The sequence below is a fragment of the Mandrillus leucophaeus genome, unplaced genomic scaffold (assembly GCF_000951045.1).
Source record: "Mandrillus leucophaeus isolate KB7577 unplaced genomic scaffold, Mleu.le_1.0 Scaffold266, whole genome shotgun sequence".
Classification (NCBI taxonomy): domain Eukaryota; kingdom Metazoa; phylum Chordata; class Mammalia; order Primates; family Cercopithecidae; genus Mandrillus; species Mandrillus leucophaeus.
Window position 1 is genome coordinate 2,029,114 of NW_012102765.1, and position 24,969 is coordinate 2,054,082.

The 24,969-nt window shown below is 43.2% G+C and overlaps 1 protein-coding gene across 2 annotated transcripts in view; it reads left to right on the forward strand.

Annotated features, from left to right (window-relative positions):
• Positions 1–16,559, forward strand: part of PRKAG2 (protein kinase, AMP-activated, gamma 2 non-catalytic subunit) — a 340,427-nt gene extending 323,868 nt beyond the window's left edge. For both annotated transcript variants that reach the window (XM_011984322.1, XM_011984323.1), the window contains 7 exons: positions 2,750–2,804; positions 4,108–4,234; positions 7,066–7,231; positions 7,562–7,599; positions 8,709–8,855; positions 12,046–12,139; positions 15,453–16,559. In XM_011984322.1, coding sequence (XP_011839712.1) covers positions 2,750–2,804; positions 4,108–4,234; positions 7,066–7,231; positions 7,562–7,599; positions 8,709–8,855; positions 12,046–12,139; positions 15,453–15,484 — 659 coding nt within the window. In that variant the 3' untranslated portion in view covers positions 15,485–16,559. The remainder of the gene's footprint in view (positions 1–2,749; positions 2,805–4,107; positions 4,235–7,065; positions 7,232–7,561; positions 7,600–8,708; positions 8,856–12,045; positions 12,140–15,452) is intronic.
• Positions 16,560–24,969: the final 8,410 nt, after the last annotated feature.

Here is a 24,969-nt window from a genome sequence, read left to right on the forward strand (position 1 = left end):
AAAAATTAATTCAAGATGAATTAAAGACTTAAATGTGAGACCTAAAACCATAAAAACCCTAGAAGAAAACCTAGGCAATACCATTCAGGACATAGGCATGTGGAAGGACTTCATGTCTAAAACACCAAAAACAATGGCAACAAAAGCCAAAATTGACAAATGGGATCTAATTAAACTAAAGAGCTTCTGGACAGCAAAAGAAACTACCATCAGAGTGAACAGGCAACCTACAGAATGGGAAAAAATTTTTGCAATCTACTCATCTGACAAAGAGCTAATATCCAGAATCTACAAAGAACTCAAACAAATTTACAAGAAAAAAACAACCCCATCAAAAAGTGGGCGAAGGATACAAACAGACACTTCTCAAAAGAAAACATTTATGCAGCCAACAGACACATGAAAAAATGCTCATCATAAAATGTTATTTAAAACATTCTCTTTATTTCTATCTTAATTTTGATAGTATGCTACTGTACTAAAGCTGAACAATATAAGTATTATCCATTCTGTTTATAGACATGTATAGGACACCTACAGCAGGCAGGGCCTTATCCTAGGGCCAGGAATGTGAAGATGAATGAGCTAACCAAGCTCCACCTTGCTGTCCACAGTGGGGCCACCGTTCTCTACTAAGTCCAACCCTCAGAGATTTGCCTTGGTATTAAGAAATGCATCAGAGTCATGCCTAACTTGAACCAAAGCAAGCATCTGTTCTTATTTAAACCTAATAATTGTTTCTTTACAAATTATGGAGAAACTTAGGACAAATGAACCTCAAACTAGATGGCTTGGAGCAAATAGCATGGAAGTGATTTGAAGACCATGTTCTTTTCTTTGTCACATTGACATTCACCCTTGAAAATCATGATACTCTTTTCTGCCATGGAACCATTTCTTAAATTCACATTTCATGATTGTGAAGGTGGTGGTCTCACGGAGACTTGTCATGGTGGGTTGGTGGAGAGGACCGGGGGTGGGAATCACGGCAGACCCAGTCTGCAGGGTGCTGAAGGAAACACTGGTAGAAATGGAGGGACTAAAGGAAAATTTTGAATTCAAAATTGAAGAGTTTGGTTCTATGTTTCCCATAATATGCTTGATAGGAGAAGCAAGCTTTGTAACTGGCTGTGAAATCAGAACACATCTTGGAGTTCTCTTACACCCCAGGGGCCCTTTCAAATCCATGTGATTTAGAAGTTTCACTGAGTGATGGATTTGGTTTATTACGGCTTTGTCAAACCAAGCTAAACAAATTTGTCATGGGATCTGTACGGCCTGTTGTACAGAGATTGTATAACACCAAGATAGATACTTCTTATCCAGTTCTACTGTACAAGTACTGTTAGACCAAGGTTTAAGTATATTTACATTTTGACATTACATGGTATTTGATAGTAATAATAATGCCAAAATATTCTTAAACACCTTCTGTATAGAAACCTTGGTAAAGCAAGGCCAGGAGTGGTGGCTCACACTTGTAATCCCAGCACTTTGGGAGGCCAAGGCAGGTGGATCACTTGAGGTCAGGAGTTCAAGACCAGCCTGACCAACATGGTGAAACCCCGTCTCTACTAAAAATACAAAATTAGGGCCGGATGCAGTAGCTCCACCTGTAATCCCAGCACTCTGGGAAGCCGAGAGGGGTGGATCACCTGAGGTCAGGAGTTCGAGACCAGCCTAGCCAACATGGTGAAACCCTGTCTCTACTGAAAATACAAAAAAGTAGCCAGGCATGGTGGCAAACACCTGTAATCCCAGCTACTTGGGAGGTTGAGGCAGGAGACTTGCTTGGGCCTGGGAGGCTTAGGCTTGGGCCTGGGAGGCAGTGAGCCAAGATGGTGCCACTGCACTCCAGCCTGGATGACAGAGCAAAACTCCTTCTCAACAAAAAAAAAAAAAAAAAAAAAAAGAAAAGGCTGGGCACAGTACCTTATGCCTGTAATCCCAGCACTTTGGGAAGCTGAAGTAGGTGGATCACTTGAGGTCGGGAGTGCGAGACCAGCCTCGCCAACATCGTGAAACCCCATCTCTACTAAAAATACAAAAAAAATTAGCCAGGTGTAGTGACGTGCACCTTTAGTCCCGGCTACTTGGGTGGCTGAGGTGGGAGAATCGCTTGAATCTGGGAGGCAGAGATTGCAGTGAACCCAGATCATGCCACTGCACTCCAGCCTGAGCGACAGAGTGAGACTCTGTCTCAGAAAAAAAAAAGAAACTTTGGAAAAGCAAATTAATTGCGGTTGATATCTTTAGAAAAAAGGTTTTATATGCTGGAAAGATGCCCACAATGCAGTAGGTTTTGAGCATTAATTTGGTATAATACTTAAGAATATTTAAAGAACAAAGTTTGTTATAACTGATTTTATCTTATAACTTATGGAAATTAATTTTTTTAATTTCATAATTGCTTCATTTCTTGAGAGTAATATGAACCTGATAGCATTCTAGTGACCTCTGCTGGTATTGCTCTTTTATCAGATTTCTTTTTTTCCTGATTTTATAAACACCTACTGTCAAATTGGTTTTTAATATTTAATTTTTCTTCAAATGCAACATCCTGAAAACAGTTTGGAAGTTGTTTAAAATAGCCATAACTGTAATTAATGCAGGGGTTTTAGGCAAATTAAATTTCTTTTTGAGTTTTTAATCCTTCTATTAACTGTAAACTGAAGGGTATTTGAATTTATGTAATAACTGCAAACAGCAAATGTGTTACTAACTGCATATTTTCTTTCTATAAATACAGAGCTTTATTTACAAGAAACATTTAAGCCTTTAGTGAATATATCTCCAGATGCAAGGTAAACTTTTTTTTTCCTTTGAAAACATTCATTCAGATGTATGTGTTTTATCACCATGATAGAAAGAAACAAATAAACATGTTCTTTATTCTAAACAGTTCCCATGGCCTCCTTAATTCCAACTACACTGTATGCATTCAGTAAACCTAGTAGCACTAGAAAAATCACAGCCATTGTGTTGCTAAGGATTGATAATGGGCTAGTAATAGGGTCATACTAAACCATCATGAAGATCTTGGCCAATCTGGGGGATGTGTTGAAATTGCAGATTTTTGGGCTTTTACCCCTGACCTGCTCAATCAGGATAGGGCCTGGGAATATGCATTTAAACAACTCCTGTGGCAATTCAGCTCCACACTAGTGTTTAAACATCAGTGTATGTGAGATGTCGGTTCAGATGTGGTCAGAACGTGAGCTGCCTTCTATGTAGTCGTTTGGGCCATCCTTTTTTATCCAGCCTTCTGGTTTGGCTGTGATACATTTCCACATTTGTGTAAAAGCATCTTTCAAACTCAAATCCTGTACAGAGAAAGATTAAAGCATTTATTTTCATTTTATTTACAAGTCCTAACAAAAAGATGTAACAACCTTCTTACTGGCAGTCCCAGGAGAGGCACCAAGTAGAACAGAAGTGTTGGCCCTACAATATCTACTAGCCAGGCTGGCCCAGGGTAGAGCCAGTTTGCCCACTCACCAATGCAGGGGGCTTGCTGCTACAGCCTTTGCTCTCTTGCTAATATGATGCATCTGTTTGCTTTTCTAAGGATTTAGGTTATATTATCTTTCAAATAAAATCACTAAATACACTCAGAAAAAACCTCCTCTTCCTGGCTGGGCGCAAGGGCTCATGCCTGTAATCCCAGCACTATGGGAGGCCGTGGTGGGTGGATCGCTTAGCAGCCTGTGCAACACGGCAAAACCCCATGTCTACAAAAAATAAAGGTGGTGCATGCCAGTAGTCCCAGCTACTCAAGAGGCTGAGGTGGGAGGATCGCCTGAACCCGGGAGGTCAAGGCTGCAGTCAGCCATGACAGCAGGCAACAGAGCAAGACCCTATCTCAAAAAAACAAACCAAAACAAAATCTCCTCTTCTGGAGATTTGTAGCTTGCACTTGTATTTGAGATATGTTAACATAGACTGTGAAAAATGAGAAATTTGCTGAGATCTCTAATTTAAAACTCTTCCAAAACACTGTGATTATTGTAATAATAAAAACACTGGAAGTGCTTTAAGGCAGGGGTAGTCCAAATGTTCTGATTTTTCTTGAAAGCCTCCTAACAACTCTAACGACTTTTCCCACAGCCTCTTCGATGCTGTATACTCCTTGATCAAAAATAAAATCCACAGATTGCCAGTTATTGACCCTATCAGTGGGAATGCACTTTATATACTCACCCACAAAAGAATCCTCAAGTTCCTCCAGCTTTTTGTAAGTTGTTTTTAGCGTTTCTGAAGACATAATTGCATTTACTTATTAAATAATGTACTTCAAGTAAATTGGCTCCTGTTACCCTCAATAGAAGAAATTGTTAGTTTTGAGATCTCCCTTTCTAAACTTCAGTTTCTCAACTTACTACTATCTGAATTGTACTTTCTTAAAGTTGATTCCAATTTAAAAGCAATCTCCTTTTAGTGCAAGTATCAAAATAACTTTAAAAACAAAACTCGGCATTCTCTCATTAAATTAAAACATTTATCACCAACATAGGGGAAAGAAGGCAATCTGCAAGTCAGTCTAATTAAGGACTGTTGTACAAGATAAATTGAACTAATATCTAGAGTAAAAATTGCTTTATGTTGCTTTTATTGGTGTCACAGTTTTAGAAACATGTTCCAAAAAAAAATACTGTCCTCAAGATTATCTTATTATAAACTGCAGCAGTGATAGAAAAACCCAAAACAAATAAAATTTTGACACAAGAATACCATGTTGGCCCAAATAAGGCCTGTATTACCTGCAGGTTTTCTCAGCTACTTGAAATGAGCTGCCTCCATAGTCATCCAGAACTTTGAGCGTGTTTGGTTGGAAACATTAAAAGAGACTCAAGAAGAACAGAGTTTATAAGAGCTTTTTTTATGTTTTCCTTTTAATTACATGTATGGAATTTGAGGTTATAAGTAATCAGTCAGATAGAACCAGTAGAAGGTCTTAGGGGTTCTGAAGAGGTAATTTGAAGAGTTGTTTTTAAAGAATGTAACAGATATTAAAAATGTACTTCAAATTAGCTTTCCCATTTTCCTCCCCATGGCTTCACCTAAGGACCTAAAGTAGCATTCTGGTGCAGTGTGAAGGAGCTGAAGCTCCTGCCCTGGAGGCAGCTGGAGGGACCCCTTTTGCTTACAGAAGCACAGAGGGCTTAGTGATTGAGAGAAATACCTTGTCAATCAACCCAGTCTTATATTTTAATCATTTACATATATAAATAACTTTAACCATGCTATGCTAAGAAATAAGGTAGGGAAGAATAATTTACAAAAAACTAAAGTTTGAAGTTTAATAAAGGCGATAATCTAGGAAAAAAGGATTAGAGATGCATCCACATTATCATACTGTACATCTGGGAATGCAGCCGCTTTAGTAGTTGAAGTTTCATAGGAACAGAGGGAGCATGGAGTGGGAAGGATGTATTCAGGGCCCCCATGTGCCAGGCCTGCAGCTCACTTAATCCTTGGAGTCATTTTTAAATAATATTAATCATGAGAGCTGATTACTGTATGTCCAGCACTGTTCTAAGTACTTTACATAATCTCATCCTTGCTGCTACCCTATCAGATAGGTATTTTTATTAATCCTATTTTATAGGGATGCAGCTAAGAGAGGTTAAGTAGCTTTGCCAAGGTTGCGTGGCTGGGGAGCGGTAGAGCCAGCATCCCTGTCGAGCGTTCCTCACTCCTGACGCTTTCCTCCATGCAGAGGCCATGGGAGGGAGGCGTTTGCACACCTTGCATCCACAGGACACCTGGCTGGGAAACCTGCCCCAAGTTACGTGGATATTGAGTGGTAGATTTCAAACCCGGGAGTCTCTCCGACTCCCAAGCCCAAACTATTTCTGCTAGTGTGCTGTTGCACAAGAGGGAGTCAAAGCATGAGATCATTCTTTCGCAGAGCTGCTTTAGATTTTTATCTTCTATAAAAAGGAGAGGAAGTTGCCTCTGCCCAGTACTGCCTCATATTTGGGCCAATATGGTAATTAGAATCATGCTACCAGAATATTCAGCTAACTAAAGGTTTTCAGATAAAAATAGAGAACTTAAAGAAATTTCAGAGCCTGTTTTTTACTGAATTATGAGATCATTTTCTGAGAAAAAAAAAAAAGGAGCATTTCCCTTCAAGACATTTGAAAATTAGCCTAAGCATATAGTATGCAACAGGGAATTAGCTATATTGAGATGAACTAGATGACCTAATAGGTCTTTCTTTTTTTTCTCTAAATTTCTAGGAGTCTCATGATTTGAATGTTGATGAACTCTTTGACTTGAACATTTTGTTTCTTCTAATTGTTCATCTTTTCCTGATAATTATAAGGTACACCAGGAGGATGGAATCAACTATACCCTTTATAAAAGGTGGATTTTTGAAACCGTAGACCTTATTTTGTTATACTCAAACATGACCCTAGACTTTTCTCTCCTGCCATATCCCTCCTCCTTTAAAACAGCCCCCGAAAAGAAAAGTTAATTTTTAAAGATTCTTTTAATTCTGTTCAGCTGGCTGCTTTGTTCCTAGTAGACAAAAATTGGAGCTCTCCAAGGAGAATTCAGGATGTAGAGGCGGGTGGCGTGAGGACTAGCTTAGCAGTGGCTCAGACAGCTGCTGTCAAATGCTTTGGGTTTGGAAATGTGTGGGTTCTTAATAAATATTACTTAATCCTGACAGCAGGACCAGAAATTTAACATGAACAATTAAGAATAAAGGATTCAATTCTTGGTGGCTTACAGGTCTTAATATCCCAAATAGACCTGTTCTTCCCTGGTTCTATGCACGTTTTTTAGTGAGTGAAGGGGAGATGAAAAAATGTTACAGTGTTAATGCTTTGCAAGAGTTTGTGAGTGGTTAAATATAAGCATAGACATACAGACTGGTTCAAACAAAAGATATAGTTCTTTGTAATTTCTCATGTGAATTCAGGCATCCAGGTAGACTGTTAGAAAAAACGAACTTTAATTTGTTGAACATACTTTTTCATTCACATCTGGACATTTGAACATGAAAAGGGTGTGTTCTGGGTCTAGAACATTTGCGCTTATCTTCCTGTTTAGATGTCTGATATGCCAAAGCCTGCCTTCATGAAGCAGAACCTGGATGAGCTTGGAATAGGAACGTACCACAACATTGCCTTCATACATCCAGACACTCCCATCATTAAAGCCTTGAACATATTTGTGGAAAGACGAATATCAGCTCTGCCTGTTGTGGATGAGTCAGGTTTGTGTGTTTGGCGCTGACAGTCAGACAGAAATAATTGTTTATCTCAGGGTGCAATTATTGTGAGATGACCTGGCACAGGAGATACGTGGGGAAAATGAAAACTTGGATATGGTGAATAAATTCAGCACCAAGGGGCACAAAGGGTCATACAAATGTTTAATTGGTTTATTTTCATATGTCCATTAAAATATGATTTTATATCTAAGTTTCCATTTAAAAATAGACAAGGTTATTAGCGTTTAACTTTTAGTAATTACGTCATTAAAACTGATTTTAAATGAGTTTCTTTTTTAAGACATTTTTCTAACATGTATTTTTCATTTTTAGGAAAAGTTGTAGATATTTATTCCAAATTTGATGTAATTGTAAGTATTTTAATTTTGTTCGATCTGTCACCTAGAATGCATTTTAAACATTCATGTAATATGTTTTTATGTTTTTCTCTTGTTTCTTAATTTAATAATTTCTAACCTTTTGGGGTGTGAGGATATTATCAGAATTTTATAGACCTTCTATAGTAATTGTACTTTTAATATGCATTTAGTTTAGCAATTAGTTATACATTAGCCACATTTTATAATTCCGCGTCTTTACAATACATGCGTATTTTATGCACTGCCGCAGCATGTGTATGTATTTTCAATGTTCTTGTTTCCCAGGAGGAGGCCTGATTTATTCGCCTCTAGGCGTATGCGTAGTGCACACGTGGACTCATGGCTCCTTTGTGGGGCACGTCCCATTGCTTACTGATCGGGAGCCACTGTTCTAAAGAAGAAAAGGGGACTGACACTTCATAGCCGCAAATGTGCACGCCATTTTTTCACAATGCTGACCCCGCATTGAACATTCTTTTGCAGCTGTCTCAAACCCTTTGCTTCACACTATTCTGTTATGTTAAACATAATAGTCACTGAGAAATATGCTGATGGGCATTTTGGTTGAGTGGGACCCGCTAAAATGAATGAGAGCCCCATGCAGCTGTTTGGATCCATGGGGCTCATCAAGCCTGTTCTTCCTCCATGGTTGCTTGATCCCCCTGGGCCCTCCAAATTCTTCCCAGCAGAAACCTTGTTTCCCAGGGAGCTCGTTGAGAAGGTCCATTGCTGCAGCACTCACCACGCTTTACAGGTGTCAGCCCACCTTGCCAGAGATTTTATCCATGCATGGTAGAGAGCATTAGAGGGTGAAAACGGGAGGCAATCTTTGGCAGGATATGCTATCAAAGTTTAACAATGTTGCTTCATAAGGAAGGTAGACCTCGTAACATGATTATCTTTAATTGTGATTGTTACGTTGATGAAATAACAGTACCAATGGTATGTTGTAAGCCAGAACGAACGTCTGATGTATGCAGGTACTGAATTCAGATAAGCATTAAAGTTTTTAGAAATCAGGCTGTCTTAAGCTCACTAATTTTGGTCATTGAAGTGAACTGAAATGAAAGGATATAATTTATTCTCTTGCTTCATTACAGAATCTTGCTGCTGAGAAAACATACAATAACCTAGATATCACAGTGACCCAGGCCCTTCAGCACCGTTCACAGTATTTTGAAGGTGTTGTAAAGTGCAATAAGCTGGAAATACTGGAGACCATTGTGGACAGAATAGTGAGAGCTGAGGTGAGACGGCTTTCCCAGTCCTGCTCCCCCGAAGGCCACTGCAACAAGTCCCCAGTAGTGAATGGTGCCTCCGGAAGCCTGACTCTCAGGAAGGGCCCAGCGAGGCAGCCTCCAAGTTCAGTCGGATGGGATTCTCTCCTGTCCCAGAACCTGGCACATTATTGGCACATAGGCAATCTCTAAAGATTTGTTGAATTGAATTGAAAAGTCATGATATCATAGCTGAATCAAATAAACTGGTAAGATACATTCATAGTTTAAACTATATGTGTTTGACAGCCTGGGCAACATAAGAAGACCTTGTCTCTACTAAAAATAAAAATAAATTAGCCGGGCATGGTGGCTTGGACCTGTAGTCATAGCTAATAGGGAAGCTGAGGAAGGAGGATCACTTGAATCCAAGAGCTTGAGATTTCAGCGAGCTGTGGTGGTGCCGCTGCACTCCAGTCTTGGCAACAGAGCCAGACCCTGTCTCTAAATAGATCTGTGTATCTATATCTATAGATACATTTTGTTTTGAGAAAACAAAAGTTGTCCCTGAAGCTTTAAGTTCCATTTGAGTATTTATGAATTCAAAATCTAAAGTGCAAAATGTACATTTTAACAAAGTGAATGATAAATCAATAAAACTTTTTTCTCTCTTCCCACCAGTATCTCTTTTTCCTCAATTAGATAAATAGCAAATAATGTAGTAACTCCCAGGTTCCTGCACCTCAGCAGTCCGATTTCCTTAGACTTTAATGCTTATAGGATTTTAAAATATACTTTGTGTAACACCCTAAATAAAAGACTCCGTCTAAAAAAAAATTCCTTCACAAGATGACTCCTCACAGAAGGACCAAAAAAATAAGTTTTTAGCTTTAATGTAGCTAGGAGAAGGGTGTACAGTATCAGTGATGATACCTTTTATTTATATGACATAAATAGAGCACTAACTTTTAGGTACCTCCAACAAGGGACATACATAAGTTTGACTCAGCAGCAGATGACAAGGAAATATTTGGGAAGTCATTTCAGTCTGAAAGAACTACTTGATTCTCTGGGTGAGATGGTTTCCCTTAAGAGATTCTCTGGGTGAGATGATTTCCCTTGAGAGATTCTCTGAGTGAGATGGTTTCCCTTCAGAGTTCAAGAGATAACTGTTTAATATCCACTATTGAATGTAACCAATAAAATGTGTTCAGTGTAGAAGACAAATGTGAACTATCATTTTAATGTGTGATTATAGTTAGCAAATAATTGTGCTATGTTATATCACAGGATTACTGATGAACCTAAAGCTTTTTTAGAGAAATGTTTAAAAGAAATTTATGTTGACTGCCATAAGAAAGATGACCAAGACATTATTATTATTATTTACCTAAAGCAAGCTATGACAGAAACATCACCAACATAGTATTATTTGAGACAAAATATAAAAACTGGATTTCCCCCTCTTCCTATCTCCTTTCTATGTCCCTGTTGTCTACCGGGGTATCGCTGTTCAATACAGAGAGGGTCTCCCAGGTCACAGCTGGCACAGAGCTGCCTTGGCCCAAGTTCTGAAGCCCTTTTTTTTTTTTTTTTTTTTTTGAGATGAAGTCTCACTCTGTTGCCCAGGCTGGAGTACAATGGTGCAATCTTGGCTCACTGCAACCTCCACCTCCCAGGTTCAAGCGATTCTCCTGCCTCAGCCTCCTGAGTAGCTGGGATTACAGGCATGCACTACCACGCCCGGCTAATTTTTGTATGTTGGTCAAGCTGGTCTCGAGCACCTGATCTTGTGATCTACTCACCTCAGCCTCCCAAAGTTCTGGGATTGACTGGCGTGAGCCACCGCGGCCGGCCCGAGTTCCAAAGTCTTTTTTTTTTTTTTTTTAAGACACAGTCTCGCTCTGTTGCCCAAGCTGGAGTGCAATGGCATGATCTCAGCTCACTGCAACCTCCACCCCCCAGGTTCAAGCAATTCTCCTGCCTCAACCTACTGAGTAGCTGGGATTGCAGGCATGCACCACCATGCCCGGCTAATTTTTTTGTATTTTTAGTAGAGACTGGGTTTTGCCATGTTTGGCTGGTCTTGAACACCCGATCTTGTGATCCGCCCACCTCAGCCTCCCAAAGTGCTGTGATTACAGGCATGAGCCACCGCGCCCAGCCGTTCTGAAGTTTTTAAGAGAATAGCGACACTGCTCCCTTCCTGCGGATGAAATGCCTGTTACAGAAACACCGCAAAACACTCTGCAGTCACTCATTAGAGATTTCAGAGTAGAGAACTAGAGATGAACGCAATCTATCCCACTTCATTATAGCTCATTTATCCTCTTGAATGCGATTCTTAACATACGAACTTCACAGAGAAAAGACACTGCAGAAAATAAAACCCTTGTAAGAGCCACAACCTTGTTTCTTCATTTCCGTCATCATCTGGACTTCCTTCCCATGTATTAATAAGACAAGTACCTGATAGTTATTAGAAACTGACATACAGCTTTTAGAAATTAAAACTGTTATGTTTAAGAGCATGTTATAGCTACATTGTGCTTCGTGTTTTGAGGTGTATCTTTTCTATATTAATATTTTGAAAATTGAAAACTCAGCAGGGCATAGCTAGCTCTTTTTTCTTAAAAGTAATCAAGCAAATCCGCTGGAATTAGAGACAAATCAGTATCATTAGAGACAGTAGATAGATAGTTTTCCCCTCTTTCCTTCTCCTGCCTGTGTCCCTGTTTTCCACCAGGGCTGTGACTCTTCAGTACGGAGTGGGTCTTCCAGGTGATCAGACAGTAATACATTGAATATTAGAGCCCAGGGTCATCGTTTGGGTCTGTCCGCTGCTACTTTCCCTCATTTATTCATTTATGGGGTGTGTGTGTGTGTGTGTGTGTGTGTGTTGCTTTTTTCTTTTTTTGAGACAGGGTTTCACTCTGTCACCCAGGCTGGAGTGCAGTGGTGTGATCTTGGCCCACTTCACCCTCCACTTCCCGGGCTCAAGCAATCCTCCCACCTCAGCCTCCCAAGTAACTGGGACCACAGGTGTGCACCAGCAGACCCAGCCGCTGTCTCATTTTTTTAAAGATGACGTCTCACTATGTTCCCCAGGCTGGAGGGATGTGTTTATCGTATAAAAACATGACATGATATTTTTTCCTAATGTCCATTTTAAACCTTTTTTAAATGTTAATTTTCACGTGTCCTGCTTTTCTCTTGGCAGGTCCATCGGCTGGTGGTGGTAAATGAAGCAGATAGTATCGTGGGTATTATTTCCCTGTCGGATATTCTGCAAGCCCTGATCCTCACACCAGCAGGTAAAATGCTGGTTTCTGACTTTGCCATTGGCATCTAGGAAGGGTGGGGGGCAGAACAGGAAGTGCAGCATTTAAACCATCGTTTCTCCACCACCCACCTACAGATCAAGGCTTTGACTATATTACTTTGTAAACCGTTTTCGTTTTCTTTTCAGTTGAGAAGTTTAAGTGTTCTGCGTGAGTGAGGAAAGTGTATAGAATGTATTCTAAGTTAAGAGCCTCCTATCAAGGTCCAGTGGCCCCTAAATGACTTGGAAGCCATTGCCATGTTCATCATAACCTTTTCCACTGAAAAGACCTCTTCAGTTGTGCTTTGTGGGAGAACTAGTGAAACATAAGAAACATAGAGGGAATGTCATTGGCTTCTACTGATACCTTCATCTTTTCTTAAAGAGAAAAAATAAAATAAAAACCTTGTATTTTTTAGTAGATAAAACAGAATACTTATACAAACTTTTATTCATTAATATTGCACAGAAATTACATTCACTTTCAAGTAGAGTGTGGTTAAACTCATTTTCTGACAGATTGACTTTGAGCAAGCCCCCAGGGTCTCAGACAGCGAGGAGCAGAGAGAGGAGGAGAGGGCTTTGGACAAGAGGAGCTGGCCGTCCTCTCATTTCACACACTCAGTAGTAAGAGGTGGGCTTCAGAGTTCTTAAAACCTCAGCCCTCCCTTCCCTCTTCCTCCTCTTCCCATCCCTGCGCCTCCCCAGCCCAGTCAAATATGAACAACCCAGCCTTTGTCAGGGCCACATGGACCCAATGTGGGAGCAAACAGCATGCCCTTCGAACTCTAAGAATCAAATATTAAATGGTGTGTGTACTACAGTATTGATTTCTCTTTAGTTCAGAAATTTCAGCTAAGACTAGTTTCTACAGTCTGTAACCCAAAAATACCTACCCTAAAGGAATCTTCACCACCTGCAACAAACATGTCTCATTCGCTAAATGAGAACACCAAGAGAAATTCCAGTACGGCAGTGATTTTTCAGAGGTGGTCCTCAGGCCAGGCATCATCACCGCCACCTGGAATTTATTAGGAAATGTCCACGTTGGGGCCCCGCCCCGAATCCACTGAATCAGAAACTCTAGAAATGGGGCCTGGTGCAGTCACTTGCAAACTTCAAGTGTTTGAAAGACCTGAATCTCACAATAGTCTTTATAATCATGAAATATTAAGAACTAAACGCATGTCAACGTCATAAAACTGGAAATAATCCAAATATCTTTGAAAAGAAGAATGGATAAATTGTGTCACATTCATTCGATGGAATACGACACAGCATTGAAAAGGAACAGTGCAGCTGTGGAGGAATCTCACAGACAACACTGAACAGAGGGAACCCGACTCACCCAGAGCATCGTATTAAATTCATGTAAATTTCCAAGCTGGCATAACTGCACAGCACATTCGTGCCCACTAGAAAAAGTCCTCTTTGGGCAGATTTATTCCCACAGGTATATAGCTTAGCACCTTCAGAAAAAGCCCGTTTCCAGCCCTGGACCAAGGGTCACAGTCTGCCCAGCAGGGTCAGGCTGAATGTCAGCTCTTGGCTGTCTCTTTGGACATTACAAAAAGAGTAAACAAGTCAAGTGATTCATCCTCTCTGTTTCTTGAGATCTCAAACCATAAGAATGAGACGGTTGTACTGGATGAGTTCAAATTTCCATCCAGATTTGGTATTTCAAAAATTCTAAGTCATCGCGATGCCCCTCCCATCCATGCTGGCGCAGGGAGGAATCTATTTCCAGCTGGAATTTGGAATGTATGTTACCATAGAAATTGTGCCGTGAAGATGGGGGTAGCTGGATTGGAATTCCTTATGATGCAGCGTATACAACACGATTCGTTGAGGAAAATATTCCACATTACTAATAACTGGATTGCACGTGAACTTTTGGAGTGGGACGCCTGCATCTGATCAACAGTCGCTGACGTGCTTCCGTGTGCGGGGGACAGCCGGCTACAAGCAGTGAACGAGGAGGCCCCCACTGTGAGGCCAAGTCCCAGCCGTCCCACCTGAGCACTATCTGAATGCCTCACCTCCTTCAGCCTCAATTTCTTCAGTGGAGAAGGAGTGGGCTGATACAGGCCAGTCTCCCTCCTAGGATGCTATGAGAAAAGCTGAAAGTCGTGCATGAAAGCCACGTGTGTGCGATGAGGCGCGGTGCCCAGGACCAGCACTGTTAGGTAGTTGTCCGTGGAATAGTCAGTAAGAGGCAGTTTGATGAAGCGTCTGCTGTTACTCGATTGAAAGGTACTAGGGTGACTCTCTTCACTAGGCAATGGCCACCGTTCCCCATAGGGATACTGGTTCAACACAATAACATTTTCTCTTTTTCAGAAAGTTTTTAGCAATAGTTCATTGTCAAACTTAGACTGCCTGAATGAACCTGTGTGTGCGTGCATCCAGTGCGTGGGCAGTCTGATGCTAGGAGCTACGATGTTTTAGCCACATATTCTAATAGATTGCCGATGTCTTTCAGGGGTCTAGCATCTGGTGAAAAAATAGGAGAGAAACTCCTGTGATGAGAAAAATAGTAGCTCTCCTGCCAATCCACTGTGGAATGTCCTAGCCAGATACTTGTTAGGTGCCGTTATCCTTAGGAATACCATAAAGCTTTTATTTTATTTTATTTTATTTATTTTATTTTATTTCATTTCATTTATTTTTTTACTTTGAGACAGAGTTTCACTCGTCACCCAGGCTGGAGTGCAATGGTGTGGTCTCAGCTCACTGCACCCTCTGCCTCCAGATTCAAGCAATTCTCCTGCCTCAGCCTCTCAAGTAGCTGGGATTACAGGTGCCCACCACTACGCCTAGCTAATTTTTGTCTTTTTAGTAGAGACAGGGTTTCACCATGTTGGCCAGACTGGTCTTGAACTCCTGACCTCAGGTGATCCGCCTGCCTTGGCCTCCCAAAGTGCTGGGATTATAGGTGTGAGCCACCGCGCCTGGCCTAAGCTTTTTTAAACACATATTTTTAAGTGTGCACAACTGAAATACTTCACACCTTCACTAAAACATACCTACATATTTCTTAGTAAATTTTTTTAGGAGTGGAACGCTTTTTTTTCCAAATTAAATCTAACATATTTAGAATGACAAGATGTTACATGGATCCAAGCTGCAGGAACGATTGGGTGGGAGATGGGAGCTTGGGCCACCTGCTCCTTCCCACGTTGCCCTCCTCCGAAGCCTCTGGATCATCCTCCTAAGGCACTGCCAGGCACAGGTAGAAACCCCTGGGGGAGAGAACCCTGCTGTTACCATGAGCTTTGAAACTTTCGTCTTCCATCCACTGACAGGTGCCAAACAAAAGGAGACGGAAACAGAGTGACCGCCGTGAATGTAGACGCCCTAGGAGGAGAACTTGAACAAAGTTTCTGGGTCACGTTTTGCCTCATGAACACTGGCTGCAAGTGGTTAAGAATGTATATCAGGGTTTAATGATGGGTATTTCTTCCAGTGATGTTGGAATTAAGCTTAAAAAAGAAAGATTTTATGTGCTTGAAGATTCAGGCTTGCATTAAAAGACTGTTTTCAGACCTTTGTCTGACGGATTTTAAATGCTGTATGTCATTAAAGTGCACTGTGTCCTGAAGTTTTCATTATTTTTCATTTCAAAGAGTTCACTGGTATGGAACAGGTGATGCGACATAAGGTGAGTGCACGGCATGTTCAGATCACAGTGCCTTATGTCCGAATACAGCAATATGTCACCTCCGCAGCCGGGGCGCACGCGTGCGAAGCCACACCGAGCTTGAATGTGGAAGTCTTTGAACCTTTTACCAAATCAGTTTGTTTTCATTAGATTTGTCAAAAAGTTGTCATTTGAATATAACGAATGACTTTAAAACTGTAATGACACTTTTACACGTAAGTGTTTCGTTCCGGGCTACCGTGTCAACGAGGCTGCTTTACAACAGCTTTATTTAGTTTTACTTTCATGCCATTTTTTTACACATCTTTTGGTGGGGTACACTTCACCACACCCATGAATAAACTCTCAGTTATTTTGAAATGGCAAATTTCTCATGATTTAAGTTTGGATCTGGAAAGGACATGACTTCTGGAACAGCCGCTGCCGGGTGTTCAAAGCTGAGGCCTCTCAAAATGTGTGGGAGACGTTGCCGTCAGGCGGGAGCCAAGTGCCGGGAAGATGTCTGTTTTTTTTCTTGTGTATTAAAATGTAAAATCATGATGTTTGTATGACTGCCGATGCGATTGTGTTTGTAAATTTTATTGTGGCATATACAGTATTGTCATACAGTTGAAGAGAAACAATGTTTCCTAATGTAAGTGCTCTGAAAATGTTGACACTGTATATATATATATGAGGATAGTTTGGGTTTTTTTTGTTTTTGGGTTTTTTTTTCAGATTGAAAAATTAAAATAAATCCTACTATCTACCATTTTGTTAAAGAAGTTATTTAAAATGCCTTGTATTTCAGCACCTATCAATTAAAATTCTACATGCAGTTTTCCACTTAGCTATTTCTCCCCAAATAAAGTAGTACGTGAATTTCATCTCTTTTCCGTTATCAGGAAAAAGAGTCAGGGTTTAATTCGTAAACTATCTGTCTCCACTGTTAAGTGTGAATATATTATTATTTTATTTTATTTTATTTTATTTTTTTGAGACGGAGTCTTGCCCTGTCACCCAGGCTGGAGTGCAGTGGCACGATCTTGGCTCACTGCAACCTCTGCCTCCCAGGTTCAAGCGATTCTCCTGCCTTAGCCTCCCAAGTAGCTGGGATCACAGGTGTGTACCACCACGCCCAGCTAATTTTTTTTTTAATTGTATTTTTAGTAGAAATGAGGTTTCACCATGTTGTCCAGGCTGATCTCAAACTTCTGACTTCAGGTGATCCACCCATCTCAGCCTCCCAGAGCGCTGGGATTACAGACATGAGCCACCGCTCCCAGCCGAGTATAAATAGGTTTAATTTAAAATTGCCACACAGGTTTTTTGCATGTGTGCTAAGTCGTCAGTTTTTTCATTTCCTAGTAGGCCAAATATGAGAGAGACAGCAAATGTGTATGTTTTCCCCATAGAAACAATAGTGGTTGTGATTTAAGCTAATGGTAATATTTGGGAGAAAGGAAAAAGTCACAAAGTTGCCAAAACAACACAATTTTGAAACTCAAAGAATTTATCAATCTGTTCCTTGTTCGTGTGCCCAACACATGAGTGTGTGTGCAGACTACATATCTACATACAGGTGATGTGGCACATACACAGGTACAGTCATGGGCCGCGTACAGATGCTTCAGTCGGACAGCCTGCATATGCTACAGTGGCCCCACAAGATTATAATACCATCTTTTTACTGTACCTTTTCTATGTTTAGATGCACAAATACCATTGTGTTACAATTGTCTACAATAACATGCTGTACAGTTTGGTAGCCTGGGAGCCATAGGCCATACCATATAACCCAGGCGTGTAGTGGGCTGCACCATCTAGGTTTGTGCAAGTACACTCCATGATGTTCACACAAAGATGAAATCACCTAGGCCGGGCGCAGTGGCTCACGCCCGTAATCCCAACACTATGGGAGGCCGAGGCAGATGGATCACCTGAGGTCAGGAATTTGAGACCAGCCTGGCCAACATGGTGAAACCCCGTCTCTACTAAAAATACAAAAATTACCCAGGCGTGGTGGCGGGCGCCTGTAATCCCAGCTACTTCGGAGGCTGAGGCAGGAGAATCGCTTAAACATGGGAGGCAGAGGTTGCAATGAGCTGAGATTGCATCACTGCACTCCAGCCTGGGCGACCAAGCTAGACTTCGTCTAAAAAAAAAATGAAATCACCTAACAACACATTTCTCAGTGCATTCCCATGGGTAAGCAACACATGACTGTAGGTAACTACGTGTATAGTTACATAGATGATGTGGCGTATATCTAGATGTGTAGGTGACATGGCATGTTTTTGCTTTAGAAAAGGGTTTTGGGCCACATGGGTCCTTGCGATGCCTGTTCCCGCGAGGCTCGTTCAGCAGAGCTTGGTCTCCCTCAAGCGAGCTTGTTCTGGGCTCCTGAGTGGTGCGGAGGCACCAGGCACAGCATGGCTCACCACAGGCCTCTTGCCGGGGCTTGGCCTTGAAGAATTCTCTTCCTGTTGTCAGACTACAACTAAGAAAGGCCTGTACCCTCTTCCAATGAAGGGCTGGCATTTGTTCTTCGCAAATGGGGAAGACCTGGCTGTGGTGAGCGTGCTGCCCCTGCTCGGTGCCTTTGTAGGAATGAGGAAAAGTGGCCCTGAAACAGGTCAAGCCTAGTTAAAGGCCACACATTGGTAAATATGTATTGAAGGAGAGATTTGAAGGGAGTATGTTTTAAGTAGTTCTAGATAGAGAAACCCTTGCTGGCTGACCCCCAGGTGTCTGCCCTGACCTTGTCATGGTGAGGCTCGCAGGGACCCCATGGGCACTGGCTCCCTGTGCTGTCCCACCCCCGCCCTGAGACGGAGCTGAGAGCACTTGAGAGGATTGTCCTGAATGTCACCTGGGTGGTGGATAAGGGCAGGTGCATGTCACAAATCAAGGATTTTGGTTCTGTTTCGCATTCTAATCTCTAAGAAGAGTTTATAATATAAATGTATTGAACTGATAGAATTTCTTAGAACATTTCTTAGGAGGGTTTAGTCTTCTAAACTCAGGGAAGCAGACAGTCCTCACGGTCAGGGGAGATTCTGTTCCCCAGGGGGGCATTTGGCAATGTGGAAACATTTTCGGTTGTCACAACTCAGGGTGGAGAGAGGCAGGCCCTGCTCCTCTGCCCACGCCTAGGCCCCCTAGCTCGCTCATTCAAGCCACCTCCTGGGCCTGGCAGGCATTGGAGGGCGAAAGGCTTTGGATGGGAGCTCTCCCTGGCACACAGCGGCGGGCTCTCAGCCAGGCTGATACTGCACTCCGAGCAGCTTCCTTCCTTTCCTGCTGTCCCTCTCCTCACCTGTGCCCTTTGGGCCAGTGGGGAAGAAGCGGCCAGAGCCAGCCCTGCGCTTGTGGCCGACTTGTCTGAGCTGCAGAGAACAGAGGAGACACGGAGCGATGCTCCCCCAGGGGCCTCACTCACCCGCCAGGCAAGGGGAGAGGGTGGCAGGGGAGGAGCCCTCACCTCTGTCTACAGCCCTGTCGCTGGGCACCTCACTCCTGTTTGCAACACAGCCTCCTTCACCTCTGCTCCTCCACACACAAAGCAGAAAAGCTAGGAACCTCCTCGTTTTCTGTGCATTTTTAAATCCTCTTCCCCATCCCTTTGAAAAGACCTCTAAGAGGGCAGCATTTCCAACAACTTTGAATGCATTCGAGTTGTAAGCCCTAAGAGGTGTCCCTTCCAAATTATGGCCACTATGCCTGGCTGCATTTTTAAACCAAAATTGAATCACTTCAGTGCTGGGAAACTCTGACTGCCTGGAGAATCCAGCCTTATCTACTGAGCTGGGAGACGGAGGCCCTCACTGGCCTCTGCCCACTCTGATGCACTCCCCTGCACTCCAGAAGGGTCCCCAGCTTCCACACCTGCCTGCCTGCGCCCTGTCTCCAGATTCTCCATCTAGAGCAATTCTGTTCATCTCTCAAGGCCTGAATCAAATACGACTTCTGCTGTGACCCTCCCCAGCAAACAGAGGCCCCCTCCCTCTGTGCTGCACAAGACCCGCCACACACGCACAGCTGTATTTATTGTAAGTCACTGTCCCTTCCCTACCCTCACTCCCTCCTGGCCAGTGGAGAGCAGTGGTTGAAAGCAGCTGGTGTCTGGAGTCAAAGGAGGGTTTGCTACCCAGCACTGCTGTCACTGCCAGAAAGCTGTTGTGCAATCCCTTACCTTGCTTAGACTGGTTTTTCTCACCTGGCAAGTTGTTTATAGGCAACAGCACTTTGCAGCTCTAAAGGACCATATAAATGTTAGTAGCAGTTGTTGACATGGTGGTCCCCTGAGTCCTTTGAGGAGGGTGACCTGTTCATCTCGATGCTCTGAGCTCTGGCAAGGATCCGGCATGTGGCAGGCGCTCGACTGATGTCTGTTCAGAGTCTGGACAGTGGCTGGTGAAGGCCAGCACATCTACATGGATTTTGGCGCTGGTGCAATGTCCCCGTCGCACAAAGCTTTTCCCTCTAGATTGCCAGTTGACTTGATAAAGTTAGAGAGATGCCACATAATCTGCAGCGTTACAGACAAATCCAGAGGTGGCCAAGTGCACAGACCAACCGTGCACAAAGAACACGATGTAGCCGTGTGTGGAGGGAGCCCCCCTTGCCTTTTAGGAGAAGGGAGGAAAGTGTCCCAGTGCCTGCTCAGAAAGAAAAGCAAGGCTGGCTCCAGGAGCCAGAAGTACAAAAGACTGCGCCTCACCCGCACGGAGGGAGACATTTGATGGGCTCATTCCTGAGCCTCTTGAAATCCAAACCTGCGATTGCATGATGTTTTGAGAATTTCCATGTACCATCTCTGGCCCTTGTCTTACTTTTGCAAGATGAAACAATTTCCAGAAACTTTTTAAAAGTACTGTTTTAGGGGCAGATGCTGTGACTCATACTGCTAATCCCAGCAGTTTGGGAGACCAAGGGAGGAGGATCACTTGAAGCTAGGAGTTCAAGACCAGCCTGGGCAACACAGTGAGACCCCCGTCTCTACAAAAAATAAAAAAATAACTGGTGTAGTGATGTGTGCCTGTGGTCCCAACCACGCCGGAGTCTAAGGTGGGAGGATCAATTGAGCCCAAGAAGATCAGTGCTGCAGTGAGCCGAGACGGTGCCACTACACTCCAGTCTGGGTGACAGAGCAAGATCCTGTCTGTTAACAGTAGGCCGGTCGCAGTGGCTCACGCCTGTAATTCCAACACTTTGGGAGGCTGAGGCAGGCAATCATTTGAGGTCAGGAGCCTGGCCAACATGGTGAAACTCTGTCTACTAAAAATAGAAAAATTAGCCAGGTGTGGTGGCGCACACCTGTAATCCCAGCTACTAGGGAGGCTGAGGCTGATGCAGGAGAATCATTTGAACCTGGGAGGCGGAGGTTGCAGTGAGTCGAGATCGCGCCACTGCACTCCAGCCTGGATTACAGAGCAAGACTCTGTCTTTAAATAAATAAATAATTTAATTTAGTTAAAAAATACTGCTTTAGGACCAGCCCCTGGAATAAGTTCTAATGAGAACTGTCCAGTGGAAAGAGGGGGAGGTGGTACCCCTGGTTTGGAGGAGTCTCTCAAAAACAGGCACCAACAAACTGGCCTGCAATGAGGGGGCTCTCATGAGGCTCACAGTCCACATCATCTCATGACTTTTTAGAACTTCACAAAAGAGGCCGGGCGCGGTGGCTCACGCCTGTAATCCCAACACTTTGGGAGGCCGAGGCAGGTGGATCACAAGGTCAGGAGATCGAGACCATCCTGGCTAATATGGTGAAACCCCGTCTCTACTAAAAATACAAAAAAATTAGCCGGGTGTAATGGCAGATGCCTGTAGTCCCAGCTACTCAGGAGGCTGAGGCAGGAGAATGGCGTGAACCCAGGAGGCAGAGCTTGCAGTGAGCCGAGATTGCACCACTGCACTCCAGCCTGGGCAACAGAGTGAGACTCTGTCTCCAAAAAAAAAAAAAAAAGACACAAAAGAGATGTTTCATCCCCAATCCTTCTGGGCTCCAATACTGATTTCTTTAACAACTGTTACACTGTGCACAGAGTGCCCTGCTCCACACCAGGCACTGTTCTGGGGGCTTAGGACTCATCTAGGAGGCAGTAAACTCATGCTCGGGGGCTTGCATTCTAGTGTAGGGGAAGAAAGGAAAAAGAAAAAAATATTATAAAGCAGAGCAATGTAAGAAGGATCTGGAAGCTTTGCTACAGCTGTTTTCTCTCCCTGGAATATTTTCTCCAGATACCAGCTGGGCCAGCTCCCCTGCCTCCTTCAAGTCCTGCTGAAACCTCACCCTCATGAGGCCTGCTTAGACCACAGACTGTTAATAATTACTACTACTGCCAATAACAATAATGCAAAGAAAAATAAGGGGAGGAGACCTGCCAGCCACCAAGTGCTTCTTCCTGCCAGGCACTCAGCCACGTGCTTTCTACACATAATCTTTTTAAATCTTCACACAATATCATGAGGTAGTCTTTATTATCCCAGAAATGTTAACTTATTTGGCAAAGTTCATACCATGCCAAATTTGAGGCCTTTGAAACAGTCTAATACCAAATCCTATTGCTCGTTTTTTGGTTGGTTTGTGTGTGTGTGTGAGTGTGTGTGTGTTTATGTTTTTTGTGGTTTTTTTTTGGAAACAAGCTCGCTGTCACCCAGGCTGGAGTACACTGGTGGAGTCACAGCTCACTGCAGACTTGACCTCCTGGGCTTAAGCGATCCTCCCAGCCCAGCCTCCTGAGTAGCGGGGACTACAGGCATGTGCCACCATGCCCAGCTAATTTAATGTGTGTTTTTTTTTTCTTCTTTGTAGAGATGTGGTCTCCCTATGTTGCCCAAGCTGGTCTCAAATTCCTGGGCTCAAGCAATCCTCCCGCCTTGGCCTCCCAAAGTGCTGGGACCACAGGCGTGAGCTACTGCACCTGGCCATAGCCTGTGCTCTTAATCCCAGTTCCAAATGGCTGCTGTGAGCCAAACTGTGTCCCTCCCAAAATATATAATGTCACTGTCACCCCTGGTTACTTATGCATGTGACCTTATTGGAAATTGTGTGTTTGTAAATATAATCAAGTTAAGATGAAGCCGTTAGGGTGGGCTTTAATCCACTATGACCGATGTCCTTATAAAAAGAGGGCAATTTGGACACAGATGCTGTTTTAGTCCATTCTGTGCTGCTATAACAGAAAACCACGGAGTGCGTCATTTATAAACAAGAGAAGTTTATTTGGCTCATGGTTCTACAGGCTGGGAAGTCCAAAATCAAGGGGCAATATCTGGTGAGGGCCTTCTTGCTGAGTCACAGCATGGCCAATGGCATCACAAGGCAAGAGGGAGCCCACACTTGCTTTTTTTTTGAGATGGAGTCTGACTCTGTCGCCCAGGCTGGAGTACAGTGGCGTGATCTTGGCTCACTGCAACATCCGCCTCCCGGGTTCAAGAAATTCTCCTGCCTCAGCCTCCTGAGTAGCTGGGATTATAGGTGCCTACCATCACCCCCAGCTAATTTTTTTGTATTTTTAGTAGGGACAGCATTTTGCCATGTTGGCCAGGCTGGTCTCGAACTCCTGACCTCAGGTGATTCACCCACCTCGGCCCCCCAGAGTGCTAGGATTATAGGCCTGAGCCACCACACCTGCCCCAAACTTGCTTTTATAACAAACCCACTATCACCATAAAGACATTAATCCGTTCCATTCTTCCCCTTAAATGTCCTACCTCTCAGTGCTGTTACACTGGGGATTAGGCTTCTGACTCATGAACTTTAGGGGGCACATTGAATCACAGCAGATCCACAAAGAGAACAGCATGTGACATTGCAGGCAGAGGGTGGAGTGACACATGCACAAACTAAGGAACACCAAGGATTGGCATAACCCCGAAAGCTAAGGAAGCGTGGAACAGATTCTCCCTGGAGCCTTCAGAGGGAGCGTGGCCCTGCAACACTTTGATTCCAGCTTCTGGCCTCCAAAACTGTGAGAGAATATATGTCCCTTGTTTTAAGCTAGCCAGTTTGTGACACTTTGCTATGGCAGCCCCAGGAAGTGAATACAAATGCCTCTCTCTGCACCCTATTTTACTGATTTTTTTTTTCTGCAATACAAGTTTTGACATTTTTACCCTTTTTCACCATTAGGTGAGATCAAAGCCTCAATCTTAATAACAGAGAGACTAGACCTAGGAAGCACAAAGGGCACCCAAGGCGGCAACTTAGGAGTCCGTCTCCTCCCAGAGGGAACCCTGAGGGAGGTAAGAGATTCCTAGTTGGGAGCAGAATGTGTCACTTTGAGTGTGTCCATCTTAAATGCTTCATCAAGAAGACAAGGGGGATGCAAGTCAAGCTAAAAGAGCAACAGGACAGGAAAAGAGAGAGGCCCTTGTTCCCTCCCGAAACATTTCTTCTGTTTGCCCTTTGGGCTGACTGCTAAAGCGGGGGGCAGCCGATCTCCAGGTGCATCCTAGAGGTCAGTGGATGTGCAGTCGCCGTGATGAGCACGGGCTGCTCCTGATCCTCCCCCTCTGTACCTGTAGCCTTGAAACTGGTTCTTCGCTTCTCTGGATCTCAATTTCCAGATCTGTAAAATGGGAATAACAGCATCTTGTTGTGAAGGCATTTGGGAGGCTTCAGTGAAATAATGTAAGTAAAACACTTGGCACATAAAAACACTTATGTTCAGTGAGATCATGTAGATAAAACAGGTGGACAAGCAGCAAAAGCAAAAGTAGACAAGTGGACTGCATCAAAATACAAAGCTGCTGCACAGCCAAGGACACAATCAACAGAGATGTTCACTGCCACTCCCCAAGCTGGATGTGGCCTTGCTCCTGGGAGATGCGATGCAACAGCATCGGTCTGCGCTGCTTTCCCACAGCAGATTCCTCCCGTATGCCTTCTGTTTAATGTTTTTAAAGGAAGAAAGAAAGACCTCAGATCAAACAGTGGTCAAACCTATCCTGTCTTCTTACAAAAAAAAAAAAAAAAAAAAAAAATCAAACTTGAATCAGATCAAGCCACTTAGGTCTAACTATTCGTTTACAGGAAATGCAGACAGAGGAACCCAAGCAATGAGCCCACAATGGGCAAAATCCACAAAACCCATATTCCTCAACCGATACACGTAAGAAAACAAAGTGGGGGGGCAGGGGGAATGAATGCAACTACATAGGCCAAATTCAAT